At 30.5% G+C, this 23172-nt stretch overlaps 4 protein-coding genes across 4 annotated transcripts; 3 read left to right on the forward strand and 1 right to left on the reverse strand.

The window, feature by feature from the left end:
- Positions 1-991: 991 nt before the first annotated feature.
- On the forward strand, positions 992-3810 carry LOC108337619 (pentatricopeptide repeat-containing protein At4g39530). Its single transcript, XM_017574184.2, has one exon. It carries the CDS (start codon positions 1023-1025, stop codon positions 3678-3680), a length of 2658 nt encoding a protein of 885 aa, XP_017429673.2. The 5' UTR covers positions 992-1022; the 3' UTR covers positions 3681-3810.
- Positions 3811-5006: 1196 nt separating this feature from the next.
- On the forward strand, positions 5007-6437 carry LOC108334182 (60S ribosomal protein L6). The gene is made up of 4 exons (XM_017569880.2): positions 5007-5343; positions 5515-5621; positions 5815-5996; positions 6089-6437. The coding sequence occupies exons 1-4, from the start codon at positions 5087-5089 to the stop codon at positions 6242-6244; spliced, it is 702 nt and encodes a 233-aa protein (XP_017425369.2). The 5' UTR covers positions 5007-5086; the 3' UTR covers positions 6245-6437.
- A 4591-nt stretch (positions 6438-11028) lies between these two features.
- Positions 11029-12426, forward strand: LOC108333381 (60S ribosomal protein L6). The gene is made up of 4 exons (XM_017568816.2): positions 11029-11336; positions 11508-11614; positions 11810-11991; positions 12083-12426. The coding sequence occupies exons 1-4, from the start codon at positions 11080-11082 to the stop codon at positions 12236-12238; spliced, it is 702 nt and encodes a 233-aa protein (XP_017424305.1). The 5' UTR covers positions 11029-11079; the 3' UTR covers positions 12239-12426.
- A 1401-nt stretch (positions 12427-13827) lies between these two features.
- On the reverse strand, positions 13828-20311 carry LOC108336194 (uncharacterized). Its single transcript, XM_017572541.2, has 3 exons — positions 20162-20311; positions 18970-19206; positions 13828-13975 (listed from the first exon to the last, which is right to left on the reverse strand). The coding sequence occupies exons 1-3, from the start codon at positions 20177-20179 to the stop codon at positions 13928-13930; spliced, it is 303 nt and encodes a 100-aa protein (XP_017428030.1). The 5' UTR covers positions 20180-20311; the 3' UTR covers positions 13828-13927.
- Between the last annotated feature and the right edge of the window lie 2861 nt (positions 20312-23172).

Here is a 23172-nt window from a genome sequence, read left to right on the forward strand (position 1 = left end):
ATAATTTTTTTGAAAAACTTTGGTGTTTCATAAACTATATCTTACTACATTTATTTTTTGAGTGATTATAACAATGACTATATTTATATGATTATTTATGTTGAATTTTCTCCAAATGGTCATATATGTTTTTATATAAAAGAAATAAGTAGAAATACTTTTTTTTTGTAACAATTCATATATTTATTGTAAAGTAAAAAGGAAATGAGTAAAATAAACAATATTGGAACTATTTTTATAATATAAAAGCATTACATTTTTTATTTTAACTTATAAATATTAAAACACTTGCGAGAAACAAATAAATAAATATTTTGTTAATACCTTACTTTAAGTTCAATACAATTTAAAATTCATGAATTTTACATATTGAAATCTTAAATTCATTGGGGGAAAAGGTGAAGTTAAATATATATTTTTTTATGTTATTGGTTTAAAGTAAAGATAAATGTATTAACTTTTGTAGGGTAAATGTTTTTTTTAATATTTTTAAAATCTGTGTTTTTCTCATAAACTAAATTATATGTTTATTTTGGTTTTATACTTTGTGAAAATATCGTGAGACATTCTTCTGATAAATTGTATAGCATATATAATAAATGGAGTTTACAATTAATGTAGAGTTTAGTTTAGATACACTTTTAAATATAAATTAGAACAATTATTTTAAATGTAAAGGTAGTATTTTTGAAAGTTAGTTTAAACACACATTGAGCTAAATAAATGATATAAATGATTTTTCATAAAATATTGTACAAAAGTTATAACACATATAAAAGTATTCCAAGGTTTGTCATGAAGAAAGAGGTATGGAGAAAAAAAAAACATATATAAATTATTCTAGTCTACTAAATTATATTATTCTAGTTCAACTCGAGTTAAATAGAGTGCGTTTTCTCACTATAATTAATTCAAATATATTGATATCTTTTACACCCAAGTATTGCTTATATATGTCTCAAAATTTTATTCATGGCAGCTATAAATAGTTTCTAAAACCAAACAAACTATTGGAAAAAACAATGCTTTTGAAACTCTTCAATGAGTTTTTTTTTGTTCTTCATAACATGAATGCCGAATCTTATTTAAGAGAATGCACTGAATCGATACGAGGATTCATCCACCTCGTATCTACGATGCGAAGCCATCACAGACTACTAGGATCCTACTTAAATTCCCTTAACAAAATCAAAATGAGCAAAACTTTGAATCTGTTCACTCTGTCACCTCATTTTCTTCAACCACAAGATTCTCCAAACCTTAAGCAACGGAAAATTGGTCGTGAATTGGCCAATTTGTTGCAGTTTCCGCGGCCAAATGTTCCTACTTCTAATTACTTTAAGAAAATCCATGCCCACATTTTGGTTTTGGGTTTTCACCAACATGATGTCTTCCTTGTCAATACTCTCTTGCATTCATATTCAAAACTGAACCTTCTAAGTGATGCACAGAAGCTGTTCGATACTATGTCTCATAGGAATCTGGTTACTTGGTCCTCCATGGTTTCTATGTACACTCAACATGGTTACAGCGTAGAAGCATTGGTTTTGTTCTGCCGGTTCAGGAGAAGTTGCACTGAGGATCCAAATGAGTACATTTTAGCCAGTGTTATCAAAGCTTGTACACAATTGGGTAGTCTCGGTCAGGCTCTTCTGGTGCATGGTTTAATTGTTAAGGGTGGGTTTGTTCAGGATGTTTATGTGGGCACATCTTTGATTGATTTTTATGCCAAGCATGGTTATGTTGATGAAGCAAGGTTGATTTTTGATGGCCTAAGAGTTAAAACCACTGTCACATGGACTGCAATTATAGCAGGGTATGCAAAATTTGGAAGAAGTGAAGTATCCTTGAAGCTATTCCACCAAATGAGAGAGGGTGATGTTTATCCAGACAGATATGTGATTTCTAGCGTTTTAAGTGCTTGTTCGATGCTCGAGTTTCTTGAAGGCGGGAGGCAAATTCATGGCTATGTCTTAAGGAGGGGCTTTGACATTGATGTTTCAGTGGTCAATGGAATTATAGATTTTTATTTGAAATGTCACAAAGTGAAGACAGGTCGGAAGTTATTCGATCAACTGGTGGATAAAGATGTTGTTTCGTGGACCACGATGATTGCCGGATGTATGCAAAATTCATTCCATGGGTATGCCATGGACCTGTTCGGTGAAATGGTTAGAAAGGGATTGAAGCCTGATGCATTTGGTTGCACTAGTGTTCTCAATTCATGTGGTACACTCCAGGCCGAACAAAAGGGAAGACAAGTGCATGCTTATGCTATCAAGGTCAATGTTGATAATGATGATTTTGTGAAAAATGGTTTGATTGACATGTATGCCAAATGTGATTCCTTGACTAATGCTAGAAAAGTCTTCGACCTTGTGGCTGCTATAAATGTAGTATCCTACAATGCAATGATAGAAGGATACTCGAGACACAGCATGCTAGTTGAAGCATTGGATCTTTTTCACGAAATGAGGCTAAGTTTATCACCACCAACTCTCTTAACGTTCGTTAGCCTTCTTGGGCTATCTGCATCGTTATTTCTCCTGAAACTCAGCTGCCAAATCCATGGCCTGATTATTAAATATGGGTCTTCTTTGGACAACTTTGCTGGAAGTGCTTTAATAGATGTTTATTCAAAATGCTCGTGTGTTGGGGAGGCACGACTAGTTTTCGAGGAGGTATATGACAAAGACATTGTAGTATGGAATGCAATGTTTTCTGGATACAGCCAACAATCGGAAAATGAAGAGTCTCTCAAACTTTACAAAGATCTACAGATTTCCAGGCTAAAACCCAACGAATTCACTTTTGCTGCCGTAATCACAGCAGGAAGTAACTTAGCGAGTCTTCGACACGGCCAGCAGTTTCACAACCAAGTGATAAAAATGGGTCTTGATGATGACTCCTTTGTCATAAATTCCCTGGTGGATATGTATGCCAAGTGTGGAAGCATTGAAGAGGCTCACAAAACATTCAGTTCTACAAATCAAAGAGACATTGCCTGTTGGAATTCCATGATTTCAACATATGCCCAGCATGGAGAGGCAACAAAAGCTCTTGAGGTGTTCGAACACATGATTATGGACGGAGCAAAGCCAAATTATGTCACATATGTAGGTGTACTATCAGCATGTAGCCATGCTGGACTTCTAGACCTTGGATTTCACCACTTTGAATCAATGTCCCAGTTTGGAGTTGAACCAGGGATTGATCATTATGCTTGCATGGTTTCTCTCTTGGGCCGGGCTGGTAAAATATATGAAGCCAAGGAATTTATTGAGAAAATGCCCATCAAACCAGCAGCAGTAGTGTGGAGGAGCTTGCTCAGTGCATGTAGAGTTTCAGGTCATGTAGAACTGGGAAAATATGCAGCTGAGATGGCAATTTCGTGTGATCCATTAGATAGTGGATCATATATATTACTTTCAAATATTTTTGCATCAAAAGGTATGTGGACAAAGGTAAGAAGGGTGAGGGAGAAAATGGACATGAGCAAGGTAGTGAAAGAACCAGGTTGGAGTTGGATTGAAGTGAATAATGAAGTTCACAGATTCATTGCTAGAGACACGGCCCATCGTGACTCTACACTTATATCTTTAGTTTTAGACAATTTGATTCTTCAAATCAAAGGGTTTGGTTATGTGCCTAACACTGCCACATTTTTTCTTGATGATTGAGATTAATCAAGCTGATAAATTTACAACTAAGCCAAGCCCTTTGAGTTGTTCATCAACCGAAAGTGTGAACATTGCTTGCAACTTCGTTAGCCAAGCTATTTTCACCCTGAAGACATTTTTTTACCGAGGTTAATTTTGTGATCCATGTAAATTGGAAGATAAGGGGTTGGTTAATTGTGAGAGATTTTAATAAACTAAAATATCATCAATTAGGAATGTCTCCTGTTCTTTTATCTCTATAAAAAATAATAATACAAAAGTGGAAGAATAAAAGGATAAAAAGAGGGAAGATAGAATTAGCAAGTGCAGAAGAAATAATAAGAAAGAAAGAAAGATGATGGAGAGAGATATAAGAGTCTCAAAGTGAATCAATCTAATACGAATTAAGTTAAAAATAAATCAACTCAATGGTAAGTTATAAATTTTACAACCTGACTTTGTAAAATATTATGAATGAATATTAAAATATTTAAACAGTAAAGGATGAGTTTATTACATACTATGCTACGTATAAGAAAAAAGTAATATTAAAATAATAATATAACAGTAATATAAATTTTATATATAATGATAAGAAAAAAAGTGAAACAAGATAACTTTATTAATTAGATTCATCAATCTTTCTTTCTCGTTCTTTTCCATTTTCATTTTCTTATTTGATAGAAATGTGGGAATGTTAATAATAATAATAATAGTTTTAATAGTACTAATAATAATAAAGATACAAACAATAGTACAAATAATAAAGATATATAATAATAATAATATTTAAAAAGTAATATACAATAATTTTATTAGTAATAATAAACATAATATTAATATTAATATTATGTAAGAATAAAATGTTAACAACAACAATAATATATAATAAAAAAACAATAATAAGATATAATATTAATCACAATAATAATAAAAATACATATAATAGTACTAATATTAATAATGTATAATAATTGTAATAGTAATAATAATAAAAATAAGAATATTAATAGTAATAAACATAATTAATATTAATAATATATAATAATAATAATTTTATTCATAGTAATAATAATATGTAATAATGATAATATATAATATCATTAATAGTAATACTAATAATTATTATTATTACAATAATAATAACACTAGTGATAATAATAATAATATTATTATTATTATTCTGAGTGAAACTTTTGTAAATTAAAAAATAATAAAAATATTTTTGAGTGACATTTTTATATATTAAAAAAATGATAGGACTATTGTGATAAATTATATGAAATGACGAAAAATAAAAAGGAAATTGATTAGGGGTGAAAGTTATAAGTAGGATGTAACATTTTAGATTAGATATAGACATAGCTATTTGATATCTTGTGCAGCACGAGCCAAAATTAGGGTTTGTGTTGGTGGAGGTAACAGCAATGGCGCTGAAGCAGAGAACGAGACAGGTTAGCAGAAACCCCGAATTGATAAGGGGCATTGGGAAGTACTCGAGATCGCAGATGTACCATAAGAGGGGGATTTGGGCTATAAAGGCTAAAAACGGCGGCGTTTTCCCTCGCCACGACCCTACTCCCAAACCTCAATCTCCCGCTCTTAAACCTCCCAAATTTTACCCTGCTGATGATGTCAAGAAGCCCCTTCTCAACAAGCACAAACCCAGACTCACTAAGCTCAGGTGCATTACGTGTAATCATTCATATGTATATATTTATTTGTGTTTTTAAGTAATTTAGTTTAGTTTTAATTGCTTTCAATTTATTTTCATCATTTTGTAATTAAATTTCTCTGTTTTACTATTATATTTATGTGGAGCTTATGGCGTGGATTTATGTTGGAATTGTTTCAGGGCTAGCGTTACCCCTGGCACAGTGTTGATTCTTCTTGCCGGTAGATTTAAGGGAAAGAGGGCAGTGTTTTTGAAGCAGCTTCCTTCCGGGTTGCTTCTTGTAACTGGTGATTTTTCTCATAAAGCATGTTTGCTGATATTTTCCATCTATATATTTAATGCTTTAGTTCATGATAATTGGTTTAGTGTTTAGTTTGACATTGATCTGAAATTTGAATAGCATTTGACTTAGGTCTTTTGGAATGTACTTTGTTCTCCACCCATTTCTGGCCTGTCTTATGTTTGTAACTTGCCGTTTAGGTCCTTTTAAGATCAACGGAGTTCCATTGAGACGTGTGAACCAGTCATATGTTATTGCCACATCAACCAAAGTAGATGTTTCTGCTGTTAACGTTGATAAATTTGATGACAAATACTTTTCAAAGGAATCCCAGAAAAAGAAGAAGAAGGGAGAGGGCGAGTTTTTTGAGACTGAGAAGGAGGTGGGATTGAAAATTTTATGTTTTTTGTTCCTTCCTATGTTCTTCTCACTTACTTCTGTGTATTGATCTCTACACTTTTTACACTAACGCAGGAAAAGAGTGTGTTGCCCCAGCAGAAGAAAGATGACCAGAAAAGTGTGGACTCTGCATTGATAAAAGCCATAGAGAGTGTGCCAGACTTGAATGCTTATCTGGGTGCCAGGTTTTCCTTAAAGGATGGTGTGAAACCTCATGAGCTAGTCTTTTAGAGGAAAGGGGTGGTATTTCTTGCTACAGTTTTTCATAGCCTTTTCTCTGTTGATGCTTGGTTCTACTAAAGAGCTTAAAATTTTGTTAGGCAACGAATTATGAGGCCAATATTTCTTGCTACAGTTTTGCCCCTTTCTAGAGATTGTGTTTGTATGAATTTTATATATTATACAGTGATGCTTTCGTCTTAAAGAATATTGGAAACAGTTATAGCACGTAGATAATCTGTTTTGAAGCTTGCGGTTAGGGGTTTGAAAACCAAAGACAGTGTGTGTGGAAAAGTGTATCCGCGGGGTACGTAATCTGTTTAGTTTAATGCTTTGAGTTCATCCAAACATAAATAAATGCTATAATTTAAATGGACATTAAATATCTTTATTGTGACCATTTTTGAAGAATCAATATATAGTATATTTTGGAATTGGGTGGTTATTTTTGTAAAACTCAACTCCTGATATATTATTAAGAGTGTTTAATTTCCTCCTTAATATGAAAATTCGTAATTAACTTTATAAAAAGTAAATATTTATATTATTTAAAATAAAGTTTGGCACTACTTAAGGATGAAAATGAGAAAAAAAAACTTAGGGGCATACAAATTGAATGACGTGTGGAATAAGTAAGTTCCACCACGAGTTTTCCTAGAAGGATTTTATTAAAACATCTCTAAGTTCATCCTGACAAACATATTGTCAGACAACTTCTATTTCTAGTAAAATGATAGTCATGTTTTATGTGTTTAGTCCATTAGACATTAGATTCGAAGCAACCGGAGTAGCTATTTAGTTATCATAATACATTTTCATTTGTTGGATCTCACAAAATTTTAACTTTTTAAAAATAAGTTCCATCCATATAAGTAGAGAAGTGACTGTTCTTTTCTGAATTAAATCGGACATCCACATTTTGTTTTTTCTTTTATTCAAGAAATAAGGCAGTGAAAATCCAATTCCCTTTATAATCGTGCATCAATATTTTTTCTATTTATAATAACATACTTTTTTCTTAATTCTACCAATAGTTCTATATTGTTTAAGAGTTTAAGATAGATAGTTTAAATACATATTCCATCTTTCGAGGCCGAGCAAAAATTCAAAACCAAACAATATTTTGGATGAGGGGTGATTAATCCAAAGGAGGTTACTCGTTGAACTTAGGATCAAAATATTGACGTTTATCATAAGGTTGATAACGAGGTTTTAAGATGAATCATAGGTCTCTTAAGCCTTCAATTGAAGATGAATAATAATTTATCTTAGACATCGACTAAGGGTCTTATGTTCCTATCATGTATAATAGTTCACATCACTTAGAAGTTAAGGTCAAAGACAATTTAAATACTCTTTACGATGTGTCTTTTAAAGATAAAATTGTTATAGAGCACTAAATCCAAAGCGAACAATACCTTGGATGAGAGATGATTGACTCTAAAAATGTTACTCGATAGACTTGAGATCGAAACACCTTTATATTTTTACATTTACTTTTTTCCCTTTATAATGGGAACACAATTCTCTTTATATTCGTACATCAACATTTTTTCTATTTGTTGAATGTATAACATTAAATATTAAATATAAATTGAAATTAAACATTTACCTTTTGTACAAGAAACATAATTGCTTTCTAAATTGTTATCACATATGTATTGATTACTTTTTTTTATTCTAAACTTAATGAAAATAAGTAGGGATGGCAAAAAGGATCGAGTCCGGCAAACCAGCCTAGTATAACTCATCCTAACTAGCCCAGTAGACCAGTTCGACAACCCGACATTATAAAAAAAAACTAAATATAAGAAGCGTGCCCAACCCGGAGGCCAGCCTGACATCATTAAAAAAAATCTAAATGTAAGCAACTTGCTCTCGCCCAGCTCGACATTCTAACATCACTAAAAAACCTAAATGTAAGGAATAATTTGCTAAGTATCCCAATTACTATAGTTGCATCGCTTTCAACATTAGTTCAAGGATTTTGAATAAGTATATAAGTCGTCTATTGCCAAAAAATGTTGAAGTAATAATTTGTACTGCCATTTGGAAGCATAAGTTTTATGATTTAGATGAAGATGTTTATGAAGATGGAAGAGTGGAGGTGGGGAGTTCTTCTAATGCTGCATCTAATAAAACTGAAAAGGGAAATGATGATGGAATTGACTGTTAATTTTTTAAATTTTTAGTATTTTAGTGATAGAATGATTGTTTGAACAAAAAGAATTTAATATAAGAACATGTTTTGATATACTATGGAAAATTCAAATGTAAACACAAATTTTACATTCAAATAAGTGATAAATTATTCAAATGTAGCCCTACATACCAACATCAACCTGACAGCCTATTTGGCAAATTGACATCAGTCCGATAGCCCGTCGAGTAGCTTAGTAGCCCGACATTAACCCATTTAAGCTTGGAAACCCACTCAGCCAGTTAGATTGGATTGTAAAAGTCAACCCGTTCTTAAGTGGCGGGCTAGCCCGACCTGGCCCGTTTTTGGCAGGCCAAAGTTGGGCGGGAGTAAATGGGCCGAATTGGCCCATTTTACCATCCATAGAAAAAGAATCAAGTATATATGATTTTTTTTCTCTTTCCATTAAAGTATTTCAAATCATATTTATAATATATGATTTTTCCTCTTAACTACGTCATACTTTTATTTTGTATATGAGGTAATGAAATTTCAATACCGTACTCATTACAAAATTTAATTAACTTAATTTCAATTAATGCTTTAATTTCTTAAATACATCTAGTGTTGAACCTTTCTTATTAAGGATATACATCAAACTTTCCTACTCAAAAACATTAATGAAAGTGAACATGATTTCCATTGGAGGTAATATGTTCTAATAAAGTTTCAATCTATTATAACACAAAGTGACCATAGTAAGATTGTACAAAGATAGTAATCATATTTGTCATAAAGATTTCAAAAATTAGGTCATGTGCTTGAAATAATTCACACTTATTTTGTTTCATTTCATGTGAGTCCTTTCTTCTCAAGTTAACTCATACTAAATGAATTATTTTTCAACTCAAAAGCATAAAAAATATTGTTAGATAGATAAAAGGAGATATAATAATGGTTTAGTGATAAAAGTTGGAAGAAATGATGAAAGAGGTTGTGAGTTTAATTATTTCCACTGATAATTTGGAACACTAACAATTTGGAGATACAATCTCATTTTGGTGGGTTTGAAAGTGAGGGTGGAAGGTATTGTGGGCTCAAACTCCCCTTGTTATCATATACATAAGTGACATTGTCTATAATTTCATTAATAAAAACTTAGTCTTTTTATGTATCATGTGATTTTTACAACCTAAATAAATGAATCACATCTTTTATGTATTTTGATTTTTCAGGTTTTGAAAATTGTGCCATGAGTAACATTGGTTTTTCACCACTTGCAACAATATTTGCTCTGTTTTCGTTGTCTTCTTTTCACGCTTCACTTGATTTGGCTCGAGATTGTTGAAATCGTCTTCCATCAATTGTCTTGTGGCTTCTTTAAGTTCTTAAAAAGTAGACTTTAAACTTAACTTTACAAAATGAGCTTATAAAGTGAGATTTGCACCACTCAAAAAATTGATCTTATATTTAGTCTACGTGGAATTTTTAACACTAACTTTACATTATAAATTGGTTTTATGAGATTGAGTTAGACTTAAAATTCACCTCTTAACGTGGTATTAGAGTCATGAATTAGATCTTATCTTAACGAAGTTTGTTGTTAATGTCTATTGTTTCACTCGCTATCATATCATCCATTAATGTCTAGTCTCACATTTTAAATAAATATGCCTCGATTTCAAAGGTGTTAGAAGTCTCACATCAATTTGAAATAATGTTTATTATATAAGTGAGTGTAATATTACCTTACAAACTGATTCTGTGAAATTAAATTAATCTAAAAGTTCATTTCTTACCATATTTCTTCCTAACTAAAACTAGTATTTATCTTAGTGAACCTTTGAATGCTCTTTCTTTACTTTGAATTGTGACCATTCATTCATTCATCTACATTAATACTTTTTTAGAGCTTATATATACTCATGGAATCAATGAGACCTTTCAATGAATATACCCTACATAATTGTACCTTAAAAGTCAATGTAACAAGAACCTTTTCAATCTAAAGAACACTAAGTTGAGACACTTTTCACTCATACATTTCCATCTTTTTTTCAATTATATGCAACTGTGATAGTTTGAGAAGCAAAATAATAATTTATTGGTTCTTCATCGTTCATTTGCAAAATCTCTCCTCCATGTCCTGAGATTTTTAAGTTAGCTCACTTCACTTTTAGTAATTTTAGAAATGTGTGCCTTGATATTTTTGTTTTAACGAGTCGAGAATTTTCTTTAGCTTTTTCTTTTCCAAAATTATTTCTAGCATAATTGAATTGATAATTTGAATTGAAACAAATAATTCTTTTTGCTCTATCTTTAAATTTCAACTCTTCCAAATTGTTCTTCTCATGCATTATGTACCCAGGAACATGTTAGAGAATCTGTAGATATAAAACATTCAAATACTTTTTTAACCATAGCAAATTTTGCATTAGCATTAGTCTTCAATTTAAGATTTTCACTTTTAATTAAATGTTATACTTTTAAAATAAAATTAAAAAATTTAGAATTGAAAATGAAAAATATAATTCACATCATATTTTTTGAAATATAAATAAAAAATATGTCAACATTTCGTGGGCCTGGAGCATGGATGTTTGGGTCAGGTAAAGCCCGTCAGATAGTTCTTTAGAGAATATAGATATTTGATATCTTCTGCGACACGAGCCAAAATTAGGGTTTGTGTTGGTCGGAGGTAACAACAATGGCGCCGAAGCAGAGAACGAGACAGGTTAGCAGAAACCCCGAATTGATAAGGGGCATTGGGAAGTACTCGAGATCGCAGATGTACCACAAGAGAGGGATTTGGGCGATCAAGGCTAAAAACGGCGGCGTTTTCCCTCGCCACGACCCTACTCCCAAACCCCAATCTCCCGCTCTTAAACCTCCCAAATTTTACCCTGCTGATGATGTGAAGAGGCCCCTTCTCAACAAGCACAAACCCAGACTCACTAAGCTCAGGTGCATTATGTCTAATCATTCATATGTATATATTTATTTGTGTTTTTAAGTAATTTAGTTTAGTTTTAATTGCTTTCAATTTATTTTCATCATTTTGTAGTTAAATTTCTCTGTTTTACTATTATTTTTATGTGGAGCTTATGGCGTGGATTTGTGTTGGAATTGTTTCAGGGCTAGCGTTACCCCTGGCACAGTATTGATTCTTCTTGCCGGTAGATTTAAGGGAAAGAGAGTAGTGTTTTTGAAGCAGCTTCCTTCCGGGTTGCTTCTCGTAACTGGTGAGTTTTCTTATAAAGCATGTCTGGTGATATTTTCCATCGATATGTTTAATGCTTTAGTTCATGATAATTGGTTTAGTGTTTAGTTTGACATTGATCTGAAATTTGGATAGGATTTGACTTGGTTTTTTTTTGAAATGTACTTTGTTCTCCACCCATTTCTGGTCTGTCTTATATTTGTAACTTGCCGTTTAGGTCCTTTTAAGATCAACGGAGTTCCATTGAGACGTGTGAACCAGTCATATGTTATTGCCACATCAACCAAAGTGGATGTTTCTGCTATTAACGTGGACAAATTTGATGACAAATACTTTTCAAAGGAATCCCAGAAAAAGAAGAAGAAGGGAGAGGGCGAGTTTTTTGAGGCTGAGAAGGAGGTGGGATTGCAAGTTTTCTTATTTTGTTGCTTCCTATGTTCTTCTCACTTACTCCTGTGTATTGATCTCTACATTTTTTAAACGAACACAGGAAAAGAGTGTGTTGCCCCAGCAGAAGAAAGATGATCAGAAAACTGTGGACTCTGCATTGATAAAAGCCATAGAGAGTGTGGCGGACTTGAATGCTTATCTGGGTGCCAGGTTTTCCTTAAAGGATGGCGTGAAACCTCATGAGCTAGTTTTTTAGATGAAAAGGGGTGTTACTCTTGTATTTCATAGCCTTTTACCTATTGATGCTTGGTTCTACTAATCTGCATTCACCATATTTTGTTCAACAGACAAATGAAGAGCTTAAAATTGTAGGCAACCAATTTTGAGGCCGATATTTCTTTTTAAAGTTTACCTCCTTTCTAATGTATGTGTTGATTGTATGAATTTTAAATCTTATATGCTTTGATCTTAGCATGTCAAATGAAGAGTATTGGAAACTGATATACTACGTAGATAATCACGTTTGTGAAGCTTGCAGTTTGGGGTTTGAAAACCAAAGTTAGCGTGTATGGGAGTATATCCACGGGAAGGCTATTCTTTTGGTCGAGTTCTTAGAGTTCATTCAAAAAGAAGAGAAATGCTATAATTTAAATGGACACAAAATATGTTATTGCGACTATTTTTAAAGAATCAATAGAGTATATTTTAGATTGGAGTGTTTATTTTGGTAAAAATTTAACTCATTGTTATGCTGTTAAGAGTGTTTAGAGTCCTCCTTAATATGAAAATTCTTGTACTGCTTTTAAAAACTAAATAGTTATTATTTAATAATATAATATGTACACATGTTTTTACTTAATTTTATTTATTGTTATTCCTTGCGAGATTTTTCATCATAGGATTTTTGTTTGAAAATGAGAACTCGTTTGTTTATTAAATTGGGATTTTTTTGCACCCTTACCTTTTTTTGGTTTATACAGAGAATTTTAATTTTTTACAAATATTTAAATATATCGGCAAAAGTAATTCTTTTGAAATATTACAAAATCTCAAAAATATTTCTGAACATTAAATTTAAGAATTAGTTCTGATTAAATTATTTTCAATCTGTTTCATATTGACAGATGACCATTAAATTTTGAAAAATAATAAATGAATCACTTGACATCACAAAATTAAATGGCTGACTTTAATTATATTTATATTTTTATAATGTATTAAATAAATTTATAGATACATAAATGGATCATTGTCACCTCTTTAGTTTTGTTGTCGAATTTTTTTTTAATAATATATATATATATTATTGAATTTTTTTTATATATTATATTCATTTGAGTATTATAAAGATAAATATGATTTAATATATATTTTTGTTTAAAAACGTTTAATAGATTTAAAATAATAATAAGCCACCAATTCCAAATATTAAAAAAATAGATTATAAATTCTACTTATATATCATTTTTGTATCTTACATATTTCTAAGGTGAAATTTTTAACTTATCTTAAATTCTTAACATTTATTTGGTTATAAGTAGTATTTGTTTAATTTTACTTACAGATTCACCACAAGATAGAATTAACCATATAACAAGTATAACTCCACCTTCAACCCACAATAAAATTATTAGTTTGAGTTTCTTTTTTATTATTTATTATTCAAAATTTTCATTTATAGCAACTAAAAATCCCACTAACAATAAGTATTAAAGTTGAGTGTAATAATTCTTATCTATTGGTAATGAGTTTTACGGTGTATCTCTTAATACCCTAAAATAATCCCAAGAGGATTTAACCGAATTTTGAGCTACGATTGCCTAATCACGACAGGAAGATTAGAACTGAAAAAGAAATATTTGTTTTGAAATGAAGATCACCAAACGAACAAAGCATAAATGTTCCTATCCAGAATCGTCTGAAAACAATTGCCCTCAAATTAATTTTAGGCTTTCACACAACAACTGAAGTAGCTGAAGAAGCTCTTCCTTGCCTGTAAAAAAAAAATACATAAATAAATGTCTGTCATACATATACATGACATTGTTACACTACTAGGAGTGTGGAAAAGACAGTTTGGAACACACTCTTTTTAATTAATCAAAATTATTAAAAGTTACATAATTATTAAAAAGTCATCATTAGAAAAAAACTGTGAAACAAACTAAATTTTTATATTTTTAATAAATTTTAATTAATAAAAGAAATATTTTAAAAAATTGTATTAAAAACTGTGATATGCAGCACGTTCTATTAAAACTTCACAATATATATTATGTTTTCTTTTTCTTTTGTACTATATTCTTTTATACATTTTTAATAAGATGGGCAAAATGATAAAATTTAAATAGAGATTATAAAATTGTGATGCAGGAAAACTGATTTAGAATAATATTACTTAAAATATATATGTTCATTAACAAACTCTTTAATTACATTTTGAGTTATATTATTTGTAATTTATTTTATAGTATAGTATTCTTTCATAAATTGATTAACGCGTCAACTAAGAATGATATAAAAAACATTGATAAAAAGAATAAATTACATAGCTTTTAATTCAATAAAATAAAATAGAGAGGAAAAACTAAAGCTTAATGACATGACTTAATGTGACACTCATTTTCTCTTATCGCAATTCTTTTTCTTTTTTTCCTTTCTCTTTTTCACTTCATTTTCTCTCTCTAAACTTTTGTTTTCAATCTTCATTTTTTTAAAATTTTTTTTCATCTCATAGTAGTTATGGAACTAAAGATCAATTCTAAACTTTGTTTTTCTCTGTTTCATCTTCTTCTTCTTCTTTTCATTTTTATTATGATTTTTTAATCAATTTTGGTGAAGTCAATTAAAAAATATTCTCTCAACTTACTTGAGCATATGCTAAAATTGTGTTATCTTTGAATACTTTATTCTAGATCATTAGATTTTAGAAAAGTATTATTATTATTTGGACTTTAAAAAATTGCTTAGAAGATGAATATTGTAAATAAGGAGAGTTATTTATATTTTTTTATAGAACCTTAAGATAAACGATCTATATATATATATATATATATATATATATATATATATATATATATATATATATATATATATATATATATATATGTGAAGAGGACATGTCACTTCAATTTTATATAAAGACTGTGGTTAATTGAAAATTTGTTTGAAGGTTTGAAGAAAGTCTTATTAGATTTCATTTTATATGTGATTGTTTAAAATGTTTAAAATTGAATATTCTTATTAATAAGTTGATTTAGTATCAAATTATGCATGTTAAGAATAAATTCTTATTAAATCGAGTTTTGAAAATGATTTAGACAAGTAGAGTAAAATTCTATAACTATCCTTATAATATATTATGAATTTGATGTGAGTATAAATATGTAAAGTTTAAGTTAAGGATCTAAGGTTGATTTCAAATAAGTAAAGATGATAACAAATCATGTTTTTTTATTCAACATTTGAATTTTATTGAAGTTGTATTATTAAAATGTTTATGAAAAAATATTTGAAAAATGATTTGATTTTCATGCTGACGTTGAATTTTCTAATACTTTCACTTGAATTTTCTAATACTTTCACTTGAGTAGAGAATTTTCACTCAAGCAAAAATAAAACATAGATTCAAACCAAACTCTCGGTACTATTTTTGCTTGAGCAAAAATAAAGTTGAAAATTGCTCTTAGCCATATTTTCACTCAAGTGAAGGATCTTTTGCTCAAGAAAAAATAGGATTGCAACTAAACCTCTAGATTTGCCTAACTTTCACTTAAGAAAGTCCAATTTTCACTTAAGTGAAAATAGAATAGAGATTCATATCTAATTCTTCAGTCCTATTTTTGCTTGGGCCAAAATAGAGTTGAAAATTACTCTTAGCCATATCTTAATTTAAGCGAAAGATTTTTTGCTCATGAAAAAAATAGCACTACAACTCAACCTTTAGATTCGCCTAACTTTCGCTCAAGCAGGTACATTTTTGCTAAAATAAACCCATTTCCACTCAAATTAAAAAAAAAAGTGATTTTCTTCTAGTCTCTTTAATTTATTGACTAGGTATCTTTTTATAAATGCAAAATTGAATACTTTTTTTAATATTTATTTTTTTATTTTTGTAGTTTTGTTTAAATAAATTATATTGTATGATAATGTTTATTAAGATTGATGAACTTGTATGAATTTGGGGTTATAAATCTAGAATGATGTGTTAACCATTGTTTAAGTTGTGTATCAAATATTGACACATGTTGTAACATAGATTTTCATGTTTAACTGAGTACATGAGTCACATAGGCTAAGATATCATGTGGTAAGAAACTTAATGAGGGAATTCTTACATATCGTGACATATATAGATGTGTGGCATGATTTTTAATGAACTTACTATGATAGTTATTCTCGGGTTTACTTGTAAATCCAAGTCTTGTATTGGATATCGTATGTTAGTCTTTGGTAGGACATACATAATACTCGTCTTCCGAAAGATGTTAGTCGATATTTCATTTGTTGAATATCCTTTGATGTATAAATTGGTGTGTGGTCTATACGGATTTTGTGTTAAGACAAGATCGTCTAGTGAGACTAGATTGTCTTATATAGTTAAATTAAATTATTAGTGGTATCATTGTGACCATTTTCAAGCTTTTTGAATCCTTTGTCATCACGTCACAGTCGTTTGTTCTTTTTCTCACTTACAACTAACGAAATTTATCGATCTTGTTTACGAACTCTAGAACATTAACAAGGCTTATGAGATCCAATTTTACCTTTTTGCAAATGAATATTACAGGTCCACTTGGACAGGACCAAATTTCATACCAGACCCTCATATATGAGATAATGCAATTAGAAGACCATTCACGTCATGATTCCATAACGAAATAGATTAACCAATTCTGAATAAGTCAACAAATTGTTCTTATTGCAGCATCGAAGGTCATCAAAAGAAGCTAATTTGGTTTGCCAATACAAATTCATGCTTTTGTATTTCTCATTTGTTTTTCTAATATCAAATTTACTTTAATCCCATCTATATGAGTACTTTCTCTATTAATATTAAAATATTTATTATTATTTTGAATCATATATTATCACATTACAAATATTGTATTTTGCATTTCTTATCATTTTTCCTATCCTATTTACTTATCAAACATATTTTTGCTTAAAATAATTCCATATCCACAATATTTAGTTACTATTTTTTTTTTGGTTTTGATAAGAAAAGTTACAATAAAGTCATTTAAGCCCAACATGACTTTTTAAGCCAAAGTCATGTTGCACACACTACAAGAACTAATGAATTTACCCACGGGCCATAACCAACGACTTTTGTTCCGTTGATAATTGTTATTTATTCATAGATTTATTGACGACTTGTGACAATGGTCTTTACCGACGGATTCCATAGGTAAATTTTATGACTCATTACCGACAGACAAGATCTGTTGGTAAGCATAGGAGTTAAGTTGATTAGGAATTTGGGAAAAAATAGTTTTCCCTCTTGTTCAAATTTCATTTCACATTTCTTCTTCTCCCAACATTCCCTTTGCATTCCTTAATTCTAAGTGCCAGAGGCCCTCTCCATTAGCCACCGTCTCTGTCAGCCAGCATCTTTGTCATTCGCTCAGTCTCAATTGCAATCGCAATCGCAATCGCAGATCCTCCATTGCAAAGGTTGGTTCAGCGCTTCGTTCCCTCATTTAACGTTGGGTTTCATCGATTATCATGGAGGGTTCATCGTGTTGACACTTTCATTGGGAGGCTGGTGCTATGTCGTGGGAGGTTCTTGTTCGAGAGTTGTTGTTTTAGGTTGTAAGGTTCTTGTTCGAGGGTTCTTGCTCGAGTGTGCGTTGTGTGTGTGAGGGAACTTGACTAAGGGATCTTGGTGGAGGTTTTCTATTGTGTTTCTTCCCCTACCGTGGTCTAAGGAGGGTGTCGTCATTGTCAGAGGCTGTTGCGAGGTGTTATCGTCAAGGTAAGTTGGTTTGTGATTAAAGTGATAACTGTTGATCCCCTATTCTTGGTAACATGGTGTTAATTCTGAGTAATGGTGAATCCTATTTTTGCAATTGATCGTGTTGGTGTTAGTGACTATTGTTGGGATTTGCCCGCTTGGTTAAAAATTGGTTGCGAATTGCAATGTTGGTATTACGTCTTTTAGATGAATTTATCGAAGGATGTATCTATCGATAATTACCAACGACTTATATCCATCGATAATGGTTATCAATAATGATATTATCAACGAATTTTTGATTGTCGATAAGTCATCAAAAGTTGTTGATAAATATTTGTTGTTTTCGAAAAATTATATTCGTGGATAAATTCTACTCTTTTTTTCTAGTCACAAACTACTTATAATTTCATGATAAAAAAATGAAAGTCTTCACCTAAGAACATGACTTCTATTCAATACCAGCTACACTCAGATTATATTTGGTTTACACAATTTATGATTAATAAGTTGTTACATAACCACTGGTTTTTCCTCCCATTTTATCCACATAGTCGTGCTACATAAGCACAACTTTTAATTTTATTTTCTAAATTAAAAATCGTTATATTATGTGTGAGCACAATTTTTTTCTAAACACATTTTACACCAAAATAACTTCAAAGTGCATAAAAAAAATTGGAAGTTGTTCTATCATGACATGATTTTCCCTCACAATTTTCAACTCCAATTGAAATTGTGCTGATGGTGTACAACTTCTTCCACTAAAGTCGTTTTCCCATAACACAACATACTGAAAAGCAATAAAAACTTTGAATCTACCTTTTCCGTAATTCCTCTCCAAAATTACACTAATTTTGTAAAAAAAGTCCTTGAAATCTCATTTCTACAGTAAATTAATCCATTTTTTATATAAAATTATTTAAGCAAAAAATATCTTCAAGTACTATATTTTATTTGTTTTAAACAATTAAATTGATCCTTTTTAAGAAAATAAAACAAAGAACTGGGAAGCTTCTGGATAATCTTACATTTGGAGGAACCGTTTGATGGTAGTGAGGTTGGGAGTGCTCACTGTGACCAGTGTTTGCGCTGCTCGAGGTTGAATCATCGAACTCTTCTTCATTACCAAGACTTGCCCTCGAAATGTTTGTCTTGTTCTGCTTCCTAGTTTCCCTTATCTTTGAGAAATCAAGAGAGTAGTCTGGCACTTGGCCCTTCTGATCCCAGTCTCCAAATTGTGGTACTGATAGCCAAGTGCCATTTTTCTACGTTCACAAGATTTACAACAAAGTCAACTAATAAGAATAATTAACTGTTCATATCAACTTTATGCTTAATAAGCATACCAAAAAAACTGGTACAAATGAAAGAGTTGGATTGTATAGTGAAGAATTTGTCTATTTCTTAGATTTAGAAAAAAATTTATTATTACTTATACGACTGCAACACTGTCATAATCTTTTTAAAAGAATCAAGGTTCCCTATAGGTTAATAAAAATAAATTTCTCTAAAAACAATTAATTGTAGAGAATCTTCATCCTTTGAAAAAGGAAAAAGCACACACAAAACAATAAAAGAAAATGCAACAGTAAAAGCCAAAAAAAACAACCTGTAACAAACTAGCCACAGGTGATCCGGATCCATTTGAGGTTTAAAAATTAAAACGAAACGATTCGTGAAGCTGAACTGGAAAGAGAAGCGAATGACTCACGGTACCCATGCCTCCATTTAAAAATTAGAGAAAACAAGAAAGAATCAAACAAAGCAAAGAAATACAACAATCTTTGCATATGAATGTTGAATAGCAGTTATTACTTAGTCACGAAAATTAAATACAAAATCAGAGGACAAACAAAGCATGGATTCTGGAAACGGTCAAAACATGTAGTTCTTAGATTAAAATCAGAGTTTCGCCTTTTGGCAAAGAGAAAAATTCCAGCATAAACAAGTAAACAATTGTATCTGTACTCAAGATCTTCGTCCTGTGTATGTCTAAATTTAAACCAGACAAAACTAAGTTTCATAAAATCACAATCTCAGTGTTTCAGCTTCATACAGTTCAACTCAACCAGCAGCATGCAATTTAATAGCCAGATGCAGTTATTCAGTGAATATTAACATTAGACGCAAACAATACAGAGAAAGAATCCATTCCACTGGAGAAGGATTAGGTTAAGCAACGAAGAAAAATAATAGTTTGGAGAAAGAGAAAAGAAAAACCTCTTTACGACGGTCCATGAGTGTTGTTGAGATCTGGAAATGGGCGTGGAAGTAATAGCCGGTGTGTTAAGTCTTTCGTGCACTGCTAATTGGCTAGAATTTGGTGCAACAAGTGTTCTATACGTGTCTGACTTGGTTTCTCTCTGTTCAACGCGGTTCATTATAAAGTGTTACATTTATTGAAATATTATTTCAATAACATTATTTTTAAAAATTATACATTTAAATTGTTGTTCAAAATAATCTTACATTGCTATCACTTCTTCCTCTAATAGTCACAATTAATTAGAACCAACTGTTAAATTAATTCAAAATTACCAGATCCTAAAACAAAGTTATTAAATAAATATTTGACTGCATATTTTATCACTTAACTATCATTATTTTTTGCAAATTTTATCTGGTGATTTTATCATTAAAGTTTTAAATGTTCGCAAAAATTCACAGGATTTGTTAAATATTTATATAGTGATGACGTGTAATAATAAAATCATCAAAGCATCGTTGTTTTGTTATCATTTTTTAAAAATATTTTTCTTTACTTTATTATTTCTATAGCTAAATTTAACGTATCCACAAATTTAACAAAAAATAAAAATAAAACTTGATGGTAAAATGGATACCGTAAGTTGATTATAAAATTCTTAAAATAAAATATTATTTAAGTGATATATGTGCATTGGAGTTTAATAAAAACAAAAATTACAAAAAAAAGTACAATTTAATTAATATAAAGTAGTTGAAAAAATGTATTAAAATAGTATACTACAATATTTTATTACTCTTGGTAGGCATTTCTAGTTCTTTTGTTATTTATTATCTTTGACCCGAAGAATGAATTTCAATATTTCAATTTTCAACAATATGTGATATCTGTTACTAATAATTTAATAAACAATTGATCAGTCTATGTCTTTGATTCAAATCATCATATTTTATTATTAAATGGGATTTAATTCTTTTGATGAACAAATTTATTTTTTATTTATTCTTTTGTTCAACAGTTAATAAATAGAAACGTCACTCTCGTCCAACATGCTATTGGACTTTTGACTCTCTGTTTAAGATTTGAGTTTGACTTTGATGTTAAATCTTCAATTCAATTGATTATATATTCTCTTTTGAGTAGTTGTTTTTTATTTTCTTTCTCCTTTAAACAATAGTTATCACGGACAATAAACTATTTTAAGAAAAAACTAATATTATTTGTTGATGAAATATAATTTGTTACACGAGTTTGCATGTCATTCTTTTGAAACTCTTTTTAGTTCGTAATATCACACATTGTATGTTAATTAGGTCAAATTGTCCCTTTAATCACATCACTAGAAGAGAAACTGAGAATGAAAAAAAAAATATGGAAAAGAAGATAAAGAAAAGACTAATTATATATACTTTTACATTTTTATTCGTGATTTTAACTTTTCTTTTATTTTTTTCTCATATTTTAGATCATTCATAATTTTAATTCAATGATCAATTTTGCATGTTTTTATTTATTTGTTGATATAATTTAACTTTAAACTAACATACATTAAAAAAACAAATATAATCTTTCAAAAATGTTAAAAGTGAATTTTTGACGGATTAAAATTCATCAGTAATATTTAATGACAAAATTTTATGTATATTGATAATTATTGAAGAAAAAATTCGATGATAAATTTGTTGGTAAATATAGTAATTTGGTTCATGCTTTTCGTCATTTCTTACTTTTAGCATTCTCAATCCAGAAAAATTAAAACATTACAACAAAAAAGGATAACTCATCTTTAGTCCAGGGATCCTCCATAACTAGAACTCCACTTTCATCCAACACACAATTGGACTAAGCCCAACTTCAATCGAGATAGACCAAGCCCAATTTTAGCCAAGACAGGTCAAGCCCAACTTAGATCGAGTTGAGTCATGTCCAATTTATGCTAACTCGAGTTAGGTTTATCTTTGGTTGAGTCATGTCAAGCATACCCCTATTCGAGTCATGTTAGTCTCACCCCTAACCAAGTATGACCAAGTCGGGTTGAGCCCACCTCGGATCGGGTTGAGTCAAGTCCACTTTGAGCCAAGTAAAGTCAGGTCCACATCATGCCAAGTTTAGACCAACCTTTATCTGAGTCATGCCAAGCCTACCTTGTATTGAGTCAAGTTGGATCATCTTAGACTGAGTTAAGTGAGACTCAATCGGATTAAGTAGATTTGTATTCATGTTAGATCGAGTAAAACCAATCTGTCAAATTTAGTCACTTAGGTTGATAATGGACCGAGTCTAGTTGGGCCTATATAAGACCAAGTCGATTCAACCTGCCTCAGTCCAAGTTGATTCAGACGTACCTTTGGTTGAATATAGCCAAATCGACCTTTGGTTAAGTTGAGTTGGGCTTACATCAGGTCGAGCAAGTTGATGTTGAGCCAGGTTGAGTTGGACCCACATTGGCCTGATGTGGAGAAAAATTCAAATCATGTCATGTTAATTCAAGTTAAGTTAGTGTTGATTAAGTCGAATCTGTCAAATCATGTCATGTTAATTCAAGTTAAGTTGAACCAGGTTGAGTTGGACCCACATTGGTCTGATCAAACCCAAGTTGAGTTGGTTTAGTCGAATTTGACAAATTGTGTTGGTTCCTAACTTTCCTATTAAGTTGCAAATGGTAAAAATTTAATAAAAACCAATTTATAATTAATGTAAAATATTAGAGATCATTTTACAATTTAAAATATTTTAAAAACTCATACTATTATGAAAAATATTTATAAGTTAATTAAATTTTACAGTGAAGTGAAATCCACTTTGGCCCTAATTATAACCTAGTTTAAGAAAAGACTTTTGAGCTTTTCTATTTTACTTTGAAAGGATGTTATTATGAGTGGGATGAAGATGGCTCATTGGCCAAGGAACATTGACACCTCTGTTAGTCACTCAAATATTTCAAATATTGTGCTAAAATATTGTAGTCATACTTAAGCAATGTAAATGTAGATGCAAACGCCAATTGAACTTTTGAATGATTAAG

The sequence above is a fragment of the Vigna angularis genome, chromosome 1 (genome assembly GCF_016808095.1).
Source record: "Vigna angularis cultivar LongXiaoDou No.4 chromosome 1, ASM1680809v1, whole genome shotgun sequence".
NCBI classification, from domain to species: Eukaryota; Viridiplantae; Streptophyta; class Magnoliopsida; order Fabales; family Fabaceae; genus Vigna; species Vigna angularis.